We start from the raw sequence: 12,187 nt of genomic DNA, 5'->3' as shown, positions 1-12,187 counted from the left end.
ATTTTTAATAAAAACTATAATTTTAGTTAATTTAATTTACTTTACTAATGGATTCATATATCTATTAATATTAATTCGTAAAGAAAAAGTGGGAACAGTTTCATATAACCAACAGCTTTGTGCAACCCTGATGCTGAAACAGCTGTTTAACTGTCATTGAGTTAACCTCAAAGAGATTCAACCGGTCGATCCGATTTAAAGAATATTGTTTAATTAGAAAGTATTTAAAATTATATTAATAACATAATAATAACACAATGGACACAAGAATGAATACGTTTTTTGTTTCGGAGAAAATATCCAAAATACGCTGGCTTCCGGATAATTTGCAAGCAAGCGAACGTTTCTTAACCGGCAGCTGGGATATGCCCGCAAACTTTGTGCGCTTGTGGCGCTTACAGCAGAATCAATATGCAGATGACTATAATGAATTTGTGCCGCGCTGTAGTGACAAACAATCGTTCGATAGTGACATTACAGGAATCGAATTCATCACCAACGATATAGCGGTTGTCAGTAGCGCAAATGGTTAGCGGATTTTTATTTCATTGTTTACTTTTCACTTACAAAATTATTAATTGCAGGTCGCATTACAATACTGGAAGTTAAGCCCGCCGTGGATGACGATGTATTGCAGCAAAACGTCCAAAGTGAGGTCCTGCACAAATTCGAGGCCAGTGGAGATGCCGCACCTTGTACGGCGGTATCGGTATATGAAAGAGAGATCGCTACAGTAGGCGAAGATGGTCGACTGAATATTATCAATGCTAACGACGTGAGTAAGTTGCGACGCACTTTTGAAGCAGACAGCATAGCACTTACGGCAGTTAAGTACGTAAATCCACATGAAGTGCTTACGGCAAATCGTATGGGTGTTATACGCATGTTCGATACGAGAGCAACGGATGAAGAAGTAGCCGTAACTGCTTTCATGACATCGTGTGAAGACGAGAGACGTTCGAATTATGTATCTGCACTCACCTCACATCCCACACAACCCCATATTGTTCTAGCCGGATCGGAGGAGGGCTCCATAACCGTGTGGGATCTACGTCAACCCGGCTATCCGGCATCCTACTTGAGTGCACATACCAGCGCCATAACAGAAATCGGTTTTCATCATAGAGAACCCTCGAAACTCTTCACAGCATCAGAGAGTGGCGAACTGTGGTTGTGGTTGCAGCAGCCCAATATGAGCATTACAAATATGGAACCCGGAAAACCCGTCGCTGAAAATGTAAATCCCTGGCTAAATGGCGAGCGCGCAAAAAGTCGTATTAATGTTACATGTCTAATTTCCAATTTGCGTAAATCTATCAATACATTCGATGCAAGCGGCTCAAAGCTCATATGCGGCAGTGATAGTGAAGCGATTTATTTAATTGATAATATATACTAAACGTAGTCTTAGAAATAGTGTACGACATTAAAATTGGTTATTTTTATAAGTTACATGAATTTTTATTTGAAAATGTATTGTACTTGAATTACTTAAGATTGGCAGAGGGACGTAAACTTTTTCGTGCTGCTGGAAATATGTGTTATGAACTGTTTATTATGGATTTTAATTCTTATGAAAGACGTTGATTTATTAAAATAACTCCATGCACATAAACAAATGTCTAAAAGCTTGGTGATTGACTTAGCTTATTGAAGACATCTACCCACAACTTTGTTGCAAACGGAAACAGTTATTAAGCACTAATTTGCATAGAAAAAATATGATATAATTTCTTAACTTTAAATTAAAAGTATTTTATAAAGTTTTTGTTGAAGTTTTTGCGCTATTTTTTAATAAAAAAATATGTGTTGTCATTATCATATAACAGAAGGTGGGGGAACGAGTTTTTTTTACGCCGTCGAACTATAGTGAAGAGGCTTTAGGCGGCTTTATTGCATGAAGACCATAACTTTAGTATGCTGGTGTCAAGTCTGGAGGACAATGACAATAGGATATTAATGTGCTCATGAAGGTTTATCCAAAAAAAAATTAAATTTCATTAATTTCAACATCCATACAACGCCATTGAAGGAAAGTCTTACTATCTACAAATGTATACTGATAGCTGTTAATAGACAGCTAAGCTATAAAGTTTACATAAAAAACTGTTTTTATTAATTAAGGATATATAAAATATTTACATATATACATAAATATATTCACAGCGACTAAAATTATGAAATAAATATGGAAAAATTTAAGAATTAGACTATTGTGGAATATGGTTTGGAAATTTCATCGTCCTTGTGCAACAAGCAGGGTCGGGTGAAGGGCTGTGTTATGTCGTTGATCCAAACATTGCTAACTGTAAAAATAGAATTGAGTTATGAATTTGTAAAATATAAATATTATACATTTCGTAGGTTATATATGTGAGCCCTATAACCTAGTCCATTGCATCATTTGGATATACTCACTCCACTTTGAACCTTTCAACACCGGACAGGCTGCATGTCTTGTGCGGTAATCGCCCTCCAATGAGCGGTGTAAATTGTACCAGAAGAGCACATTGCCCTTCTTGGGTTTGATGGCGATTTTCAAATTCGGGAAGGCAGTAGCGCCACCCTGTTCGACATCGGACAGCTGGGGTTTAGAAAAAAAAAGTAAATTTGTTGTTTATGAACTTACAAGGAAACAATGAACACACACTTACATAAAATATGGCGGTAGCAATGCGATTACCTAATCCCTCGGGTAGGCGTTCAAAGTTCTGAAAGTGCAGACAAAATGGACAAACAAACCAATGAACAGGGTAACACTCGTGGCACAACACAATTGATATACGCGTATGTATGTATGTGTGCTTACCAAATAAAAGTCCCAGTGCGGTTCGTAGTGGCCGCCCAGTCCATAGTTGGCGACCTGTAATTTTTCGCAGCGCGTCACATCGAGCCCGGTGATGTCGTGCAAATCACGCAACATGTCCAGCATGTAAGTGTGCTCCTGATAGGCCAGCCAAGCGTTCTTGCTGATGCGGAAGTCGGTGGCTTTGGACAGCGTGACCACATCGCGTACGGTGGAGCGTTGCATGCGCGGTGCGGCCATGTATTTGATGGTGGCAATCTTAGCGTCGTCGATAAAATCGTGAAATGTCAACACGAGTGGATCCAAACTGTGTTCCTCCACTTTGATGGGGGCGATAAGGCGATAAGGATGATTATTGGTTTCGTAGCGGCAGCGAAGCGGACGCAATTGCGTGGGCGATGCGGTGATTTCACCACGACACACTTTCTTGTACGTTTCAAATTCCTCGGTTTGCTGGAAGTAAGGAAGGAGAGAGCAGAGTTTGTGTGTTAAGCTGTAATACATTTCAGTTTCGGATGTCGACTTACATGGTAGTAAGAGGGGCTTGTGGTTAGTGTTGGCTTAGGCTCACCAACCGGACTGAGTATAGTGTTTCTCACATATGAAGCAGTGGCGCGTGTGGGATCAAGGCTGAGTACGTCATCGGAGAGCTTAAGTGCAGTTTCCAAATCGCCTGTGGGAAGTTAATGTTTAATTCGTATAACAATACATTTCCAGGAATGAATGACGATAGCTTACCTAATTTGAGTAAATTCTTTGCAACGTCCTCCACATACTCGAGTGTGTGTGGATCTCGGTAATATGGTTCGCGACTCAGCCGTTGCATGGACTCTTTCAACCACAACTTCGTGTGATTGTACTCCTCCAAATGAAATAGTTGCTTGCCCAAAACAAAACAGTCCTGCCAGGTCATGCTAGTTCTGAAAATAAGAAATAATAGACGAAATCAAGTAAAGTAAGATATGACCAAGTTTAGATAAGATAAAGCCAAGCTTACCCATATTTGACGCCATTTAGGAAACCCCCTGCTATTTGCGCCGTATCTAGATGATAGGTCTCCTGCAGACGCGCCAAAGCAGCCGCAGATGCTTTGAAATCCTCTTCACTTGGGAAACTGAGCGTTTCACGATACTCGGACATTTGCCGCAAGAAAGCTATTGGAAGAAAGCATTGTTTTTGGAAAGAGCTATAATATATATTGGGACTCACTCTTTGCAGCATCATCTGCTTGCACTCGCTCCTCATAAATCGTCCAATCTGTAGTTAGGCGCTTCATTAAGCGATAAACATTGACTGGATTGGTTAAATAATTTTCGGTGTTGCGGGCCGCCTGTGCGTATTCCATTTCTATGCGGTGCAATTCACTGCAATGATATTAAAGTTATCAAAAGTTCATTAAACCCTCTATGAAATTCGTGCATATTTTCAAATAGAAGTGAAAATGTGGGACTAACTCTTTTCATTCTGAACTTTTGACCTGGTCTCACTACAGACTATGGTACAACTAATGGATAAGTTACGAGAACCATTTAGTCCAAAGTACTGAGAGTGGCGCTAAATCATTAATTTAACGTGGAACCTGGGACAATCAACCTATAAGATCTATAAGTTCTTTAGAAAGCTCCTTTAAAGGCAATCAATAAATGAGATCAAGCGCCCCTCTTCTCAATCATAATTTAATCATTGAACTAAGCAAACATTTCCAGTGCTATTCAAACTTCCTAGCTCAAAGCAAAGCCGCTTGTTAGTGCTATTCACTTTCGTTGTAAACATGAACTTTTGGATTGTCGGTTTCACTTTTGTTATTCTTATCGATTAGCATAAGCAGGCCTATCAATAATCCAGTATCGGCCGTCTTAGTACAACGTGGCCGCCGTGGCTTAGGTGTGTTAATACTCGTAAGATAGGCTTTTAAAGCATTCGCAAACGTGCCGACGGCCGACGGCCAGTGTCCAACATATTAAAAATTCAAATTTTATTATTCAACGTAATAATTTGATGTGTTTAACGTCAGTGTTACCGGTTTGAAGAAATCTTAATTTGAAATTCAAACATTTCTCTGTTTCAGCGTTATTTATTTTTATTAGTTAGTTAGTTTCGCATTTGTATTATTATGCAGATGCTCAGTCGGTTCATCGTTTGCCGTTCATGATCATTGCGAATTTCATCTATTCATAGTACACAAGGCCGTGTGCGAACGGAGGGGTTTTGGTAGTTGTGAGTGCGAAAAAGTATCAGATCGTTTTTTATATGTCAATAATAATCCGACAAACTCTACAAGTCGCTTATGATTCCCGTCCTACTTTATGGTGCAGAAGCTTGGACGATGTCAACATCCGATGAGACGGCACTAGGAGTTTTCGAGAGAAAGGTTTTGCGGAAGATTTATGGTCCCTTAAATATTGGCAACGGCGAATACCGCAGACGATGGAACGATGAGCTGTACGAGTTATACGACGACATTGACATAGTTCAGCGAATAAAAAGACAGCGGCTACGCTGGCTAGGTTGTCCAAATGGACGAAAACACTCCAGCCCTGAAAGTGTTCGATGCAGTACCCGCCGGAGGAAGCCGAGGAAGGGGAAGGCCTCCACCCGTTGGAGGGACCAGGTGGAGAGCGACCTGGTTACACTTGGAATCTCCACTGGCGCCGAACAGCGAAGGAAAGAGAAGAGTGGCGCGCTCTCATCGATTCGGCTATAACCGGCTAAACGGTTGAACGCCAATAACATACATACATACAATAATCCTTTTGAGAAACTCTGAAGTGGTCAGTGTGTGTAAAAAGATAACCTCAAAAATTCGTGAAATTAAGTTTTCGAATTTATTTTCGACTACTTTTCTCTGTTTCATATGTATTTGTAACTGTAATTCAGAAATTGTGTTAAAAAATATCGTGAATAAAGAGTACTTTAAGGCCGCCGTTTTAGAAGCATACGAGAAATCGCTGAAAGAGCCAAAGTCGATCGAGTTTAAGAAGTGTCTCGGTACAGTCAAAAGTGCATTACAACGAATGGACACTGACGAAGCATTAATGTAGACGAATGAGTAAATATTAAAAAAAGTCCCGTTATTTTTTGAACACACTCGTATAGCTGCTAGTCGAATTTCTTAATTTATTTTCTAAACAGTACATCACATTACTGAAAATCTCGTTATTTTTTACTTGGATTTCTTCTAGACTTTATTCACATATATTTGGGGTTCTATTTGTAATTTTGTAAGTAATCCGATTTTAATTTATTCGCCTCTGGGAACTTGGTTTAAAGTGATTCTACTTTATTTATAGATATCTTAAAGACATAAATCGATGAGTGAGTTCTCTTCTAGAAGTCAAATAGCGGTCAATAGCTTCTTCTGAACGAATCTGCGTAGGGGATGCCCATCTTAAGAGACATTGCTTTTGACATTACGGACTGTGTTGACGCGAAAAAACTTTCTATCCGTTCAGAGGCAATATCCTACTCCTGTAAATCCCCTGGCAAGAAAATCGCACCACCCCACTGGGTGGCTAATCATTTTTATTTTCTGAGCACAAACTTTCGTTGCGTTTGAAAACCAGAAAAACACGCATAAAATTAAAAGCAAAATTAATAGTTAAAGAAATAATAATAATAAACATTGGACAAATAGATACTAGCACATTTCGAAATCTTTTTATCTGTTGTTTTTGTTCTGCTGTAGAGCGTTCTTTAGAACTCACTATTGCGTGAACACTTAACGAACTTGTCAAACTCGATGTTATACATATTTTATTGTCCATATTTCATAAAACATGATAAATCAGGATAATAAATTAGCGCGTATTTATTAGCAAGACGCGAGCGTTGTCAGGTGCACAGACCACAGAGCGACTCCGAAAGCAAACACAACCATACACATCCATACACACCCATAGTCACACATTTACAGCTCGAAAAACACTTGTTTTTGCTTTTTAGCAATATGCTAATGCAAGCATTTTGCACGCCTCAGCCCACAGCTTACCTCTCGAGTGTCTGCAATTGATGCTTGCTGGCGCGCACATATTCCCGGAAGCTTTGCAGCAAATATTCCTCAGTCCGGAGCAGATTCTCTAAGCCGGAAATGGATGAGAAATAATCAATCTGCGCGTGGCAATTGGACACCAGGCTGATGATGGCGAACAGCAGCACACCTTTCCAACGCATTTTGGACATTTTGTGTTGACTTTATGGTTTGCTTTCCTTCTTTTTTTTATTATTTCGAGGAGAAAACTTTTTGGGAAATCAATTCAAAATGTCTTTTTTAATTATTTTTTTTATATAATTATTTTTAAGTAATTTTCTAATTAAATTTTTTTTATAAATTTTTCTATAAAAATATTATTTATGTAACCTTTATTTATTTATTTATTTTATTTTAAACAGTGTTTCCGAATAATTTTGAAATTGCTTATAAAATATTTTTATTTTTTTTCTATTTCTATTTCTGTACTGCTCAGCACTTTTTCAAAATTCACAGGAATTCTATGCAGTTCATTTGAGAAATTTGCAACATTGACACTTTTGTGATCACAGAGTTGATCTTGTCACTCTTGGCCCGCGTTAATCTTTCGCCCGCAAGCTGGGTGTGTATACGGTTCGGGCGCGTCGCAAAATTCGCCGTTTCAGCTGCTTGCGATTTGTTTGAACTTGACGGTGTCGCGTTATAAACACAACTAGCCCATTGATGGCGCGATTTCAGCAAGGCTTTTGACGCGCTTCGACGCTAGCCGTGAGTATCTCAACATCTTCATTTCATTTGTGTATTTTGCATTTAATTATTACGTTTTTTCTTGTTTTTTATGTTAATTTCTGTTTTTTTGGTTTGCTAAAAGGCAATCACGTTCTTATGACCAGCAGCGGCACTTATGATACAAATTAAATTATTCGGTTAAATGCGCGCGGTGCTTAACCCGCCAGCGAGTCTCACAGCTCATAGTTTCTAGCGAAAGCCTGAATAAATAATATTATACGAACGGTACTTCTTCTGGCGCGTCGGGAGACCTAAAGCAGTGAACTAATTAAGCAAAGCGTTGATAACTCGTCGCCTACTCCCGTTTGCAGGCAGCCAAGAGCAGCCAAGCGCTTGAGACTCGACTAGGTCAATGTCGCAACTTAGCAACTTAATACGAGCGCGCTGGTTTGCGGTCCACCAGCGTGGGTTTCCGCGTCGCTTTCTATCAGTTCGTTACTAGAGTTTACTGTTATTGTAATTCTATTTTTAAGGGCAAATACTGGTTGCGCTTTTATACCCTTTACAATGCTGCTTCACTAGGTGTTTATCTTTATGGTCCAATAACAGTTTTGAACAATTTGAAGAGGACTTAAGGAAGATCTATATTTGGACCACTATCTTCAACGTTGTTTTGAGAGAATAATAAACATGAAGTTGGAAAAATGAAATAATAACTGATTTAAACTTCGATCTCACTCCATATAAGAGACACATTTATTATTGTATTTTTCGGATAAATAAAAGGGACCTTCCTCGAGAGCAATAATTTTAACTACTGTAGGAAATTAATAGCTATATTTATATGTAGTATGTTATGTAAGACCATAACAATGAGAATTCCATTAAAGTCCGTGGCTCTGAAACGCGTGTTGGGTGTGGATAGTTATCTTCGTTTGTTCTTTAGGCCCTTCCAATCTGCTTAGCTCGCTCACAAGCAGGGAAATTCGTGAAATGCCGTTGCATTCTACAATATATGTATTTATTTATATATATATGAGTAAGTAAGTGTGTATGTAAGTCTGTATGGTTGACTATTGATAAGCGTGTTTTACAATAGGGAAAATCAAGAATGCACTGAGCTATTTATATTATGAAAAATATGAGCTTTTAATTAAATGTCAACCACAATGGAAATGTCAATAGGTACTGCATCGCAAAAAGCAACGGCGAGAGGGACGCAAGGAGGGACGGCAGATAGAATTTGCACGCGCGCACGTGTATGTATAGTATATAGTATGAATAACGTATAAAGACCGATAAGTTTTTGTTGTTGAAATTTATTAGAATGCACTTTGATTAATAAAATATTAATTCCAGCAAGACTTTCTTCTGGTGTCATTCTAAAATAATTGTGGAGCATTAAATCAGAGGGGGAACTATACTGCCACCTTATAAAACTTACGGAGGCTGTCGTGAATAGTACTGTCGATCTTCAGTGGATAATTTGCTCATTCTACTATTTTCCAATATTTCAAACTTCCACAAATCTAAAACTATCTCAAGCAAATCATTAAACCATTAAAAAATATATAAATTTTATGCGATTTCGAAATATTCCCTCTCTTCTACGATAATATGATAATTTAATTAATATCTTCTTCTTCTTGACTGGCGTAGAAACCGTTTACGCGGTTATAGCCGAGTCCACAACAGCGCGCCACGCATCTCTCCTTTTGGCAGTTTGGCGCCAATTGGTGATACCAAGTGAAGGCTCATAGTCCTTCCATCGGAGTGGAGGTCTCCCTCTTCCTCGGCTTTATTCGCTGGACTATGTCTATGTCGTCGAACAACACATACAACTCATCATTCCATCTTCTTCTTAATTAATATCAGACACAAAAATTCTTCCAACGCACTTTGACCCGCATCACCACCAGAGGGTTAACGCATCGATTCGAGTTTCATTGAGCGTCACTCAGTCTAATGGCTATACCAAAGCATTGATCCAATGATAGTTGATGAATATCTATTGTTTATTCCGCTTTTGGCGGCAGTTTCTCAGATGAAAAAAATAACACACACGAACATCAAGCAGGTGCCGGTTAATATACGCTGTGTGTCTGTATGTGCGCTCATTTTCGAATTAGGTTTTCAAATTCAGATAATATTCGAACCCATACACACACACATACGTCGCATAGTTTCATATATGTAGTGCGAAAAATTAGAGGGAGTGACACGAAGCAGATTGATTGACCATTAAAAACTGTGTTTTATTAACCTAAGCGCTAGTTAATTAAAGCATAAATATAAGTAAGGAGCTTAGAGTGACGGTTATGTGTGGAAGAAGCTAACTGAAATTGAAAACAAAAATGCTCATAAAGTGGCGTTTTCAGGCCATTATCGGGCGAGTAAAACTTCGCTAATCTGTTCATCATGCATATACTTGTGGTGGCTCACGAGCAAAGCTAAGGAGGAATTTCAAGTACTCGGAATAGTTGTGCGCGTAGTGCTAATGAGTAGTGTTTAGTGTATTGAGTTGAAAACAGTTATGCAAATGTGGCGTAAGCGCGTGTGCTCGAGTTTGAATTTAATGTTAAAACTTGTTTTCCAGACATCATAATTTATGAAAACTTTTTTGGACGAAAAACAATTCTTAATTGCTGAATTATCAAAAGGCAAAAACAAATACATATCTGTGTATATATGTATATGCAACCGATTTGTGTGATAACCGATTTATAGAATTTTGGGTTTGAGCTACCATTTTGGTTTTGTCATTAAAATAAAGTGCATTTAGTGGCGCTGTCATAAATAACGGTGGAAAAGTTAATTGCAGAAAGCAATCTCGATTTGACAACGAACATATGCATGGCTAATTGTTTAATTGGTCAGAATTTAGAGTATGACGCTATTGTTTTGAAATAAAATAAACCTGTTCATACTAGTGTTTTATAGTTGAGCTAATTAGAGAACGAGCACTTTGGCACGGAGACGAAATCAGGTGCAATGCTTCTTGGGTTAACTAGAGAGCGACGATTATAGTTGTCTCCAACTGCCAACGAGGTGAGAATCTTTCTCACTATATAATTTAGATCATATTATAGCTTAGCCTTAGTAGATTTCGAGCAAATTGCTAATTTAGTAAGGGTCTATTTTTTCAAATCATACTGGACACATCTGCCAAACTTGGGAGCTTTGGTTCTCTGGTTCATTAAATTTTTAACACTAATTTAAACAGTTTCTTTAAGATTTCAGATATGTTGGTCTAAGTGATATGGATCTTATTTTTGGAAAAATGTGGAGAGTTAGGCTAGGCTCATAGTCGAGCGGATAGATTGAAATACGTGTTTCGTTTTTCTACGAGCTAATGAGATCTCTAAATCGGAAAAGAATTGTTTTCAATGTCCTTTATTTAGAATCCATTGCTGATTCAAATTGTATTGATAACAAGAATCCAACAAATACGAAATAATTTTAACAAAAACAACCGAAGCTTGAAGTCTTGCCAGAACTCAAACCAACTTAACCTCATTTCATCTCCGAAGTGATCAAATTTTTTAATCAAATATTCAGTTTGATTTGATTGCCGATCATGCTGCTTATCGCCAGCTTATCTGTTAATCAGTACGAAACACTTCCGAAATATTGCAGAACCACTGTGTGTGTGTGGGCCATAACTAATAAGTTGTTAAATTTGGAATTATGCCATTTTTATGGCGCCAATTAGTGAGCTTAGCTAAACGTCACGATGCGCGCTTTAAATACATATTTATGTGCCGAAATAAGAGCGAATAGCATAGTGAAGACACAAAAAACAAAAAAAAAAAAAACAAAAAAAAAACAGTAAATGTGCGCCCACGCGAAGCGGAAGCGAAATTCCGACTTTGTTTGCACACATTGCCATTCACACAGCTCCAACAGCTGCCACGGCGCGGTGTTTAATTTTTTTTTTTTAGTAAAATGTCGCTTTCGTGTCAACCTTTCTTTGTTGCTCATAATTGAGCGCAAATACAATTAATTTTTCCACATTCACACTTCGTGTCGCTGGCAGGTGGTTTGGTGGACTTTAAAGCTGTGACAATCACTTAAAGCGCTGAATGCCAATTTAATGGCCATAATAATTTATAAAAAAATTAGTAAGAGTTAGCTGAATAAGTATTTTAAATATTTATTTTGTGTTCTAGATTTTTGTGGTTTTGTGTTACTGATTTATTTGGAAGACTTATACAAAGCAAATTCGAAAATTAGTTAAAAATCTATAATTATTTAAACCTGAAAATATGCTAATAACCTATTGTTCTACTTAAATATTGATTGTTCTAGAATAGAATTTCTTTGAGATATTTAAATTCGAAAGCAAAAAGAGAAGTGCTGCGAAACAAGTTTGTGGACACATTTAGATCAAGTTCTTGCTTAAATAACAATCATGCATACTGGTATTTCTTCAGAAAATAGTACTAGCCTATAGATTAATAATAATGACACATCAGTTACTGTCATTTTAATCTAAAAGATTTTTATAATATTTCTTAAATTTAATTGAAACTTCTGGAAAAGTGCACAATTAGACGCTTCTATTGACTCGTAAATAGGTTTGATATGTAAGGTATATGTATAGCCAATCTTACAGATGAAAAATATATATTTAAATATGTGATCGGTGTAGCCATAAGTCACGAGCATAAATTGAGTTATATTGC

General features: G+C 37.7%; 2 protein-coding genes across 2 annotated transcripts; one reads left to right on the top strand and one right to left on the bottom strand.

The window, feature by feature from the left end:
• The first annotated feature begins 141 nt into the window (after nucleotides 1–141).
• Nucleotides 142–1,448, top strand: LOC105218348 (nucleoporin Nup43). The gene is made up of 2 exons (XM_011193890.3): nucleotides 142–528; nucleotides 585–1,448. Exons 1-2 carry the CDS (start codon nucleotides 258–260, stop codon nucleotides 1,397–1,399), a joined length of 1,086 nt encoding a protein of 361 aa, XP_011192192.1. The 5' UTR covers nucleotides 142–257; the 3' UTR covers nucleotides 1,400–1,448.
• Nucleotides 1,449–2,088: 640 nt separating this feature from the next.
• Nucleotides 2,089–7,940, bottom strand: LOC105218357 (prolyl 4-hydroxylase subunit alpha-2). Its single transcript, XM_011193901.3, has 9 exons — nucleotides 6,795–7,940; nucleotides 4,016–4,170; nucleotides 3,804–3,960; nucleotides 3,545–3,726; nucleotides 3,334–3,479; nucleotides 2,810–3,259; nucleotides 2,655–2,711; nucleotides 2,419–2,584; nucleotides 2,089–2,306 (listed from the first exon to the last, which is right to left on the bottom strand). The coding sequence occupies exons 1-9, from the start codon at nucleotides 6,983–6,985 to the stop codon at nucleotides 2,206–2,208; spliced, it is 1,605 nt and encodes a 534-aa protein (XP_011192203.2). The 5' UTR covers nucleotides 6,986–7,940; the 3' UTR covers nucleotides 2,089–2,205.
• Nucleotides 7,941–12,187: the final 4,247 nt, after the last annotated feature.

The sequence above is a fragment of the Zeugodacus cucurbitae genome, chromosome 2 (assembly GCF_028554725.1).
Source record: "Zeugodacus cucurbitae isolate PBARC_wt_2022May chromosome 2, idZeuCucr1.2, whole genome shotgun sequence".
Taxonomy (NCBI): domain Eukaryota; kingdom Metazoa; phylum Arthropoda; class Insecta; order Diptera; family Tephritidae; genus Zeugodacus; species Zeugodacus cucurbitae.
This window is presented reverse-complemented; position numbering and strand designations above follow the sequence as displayed.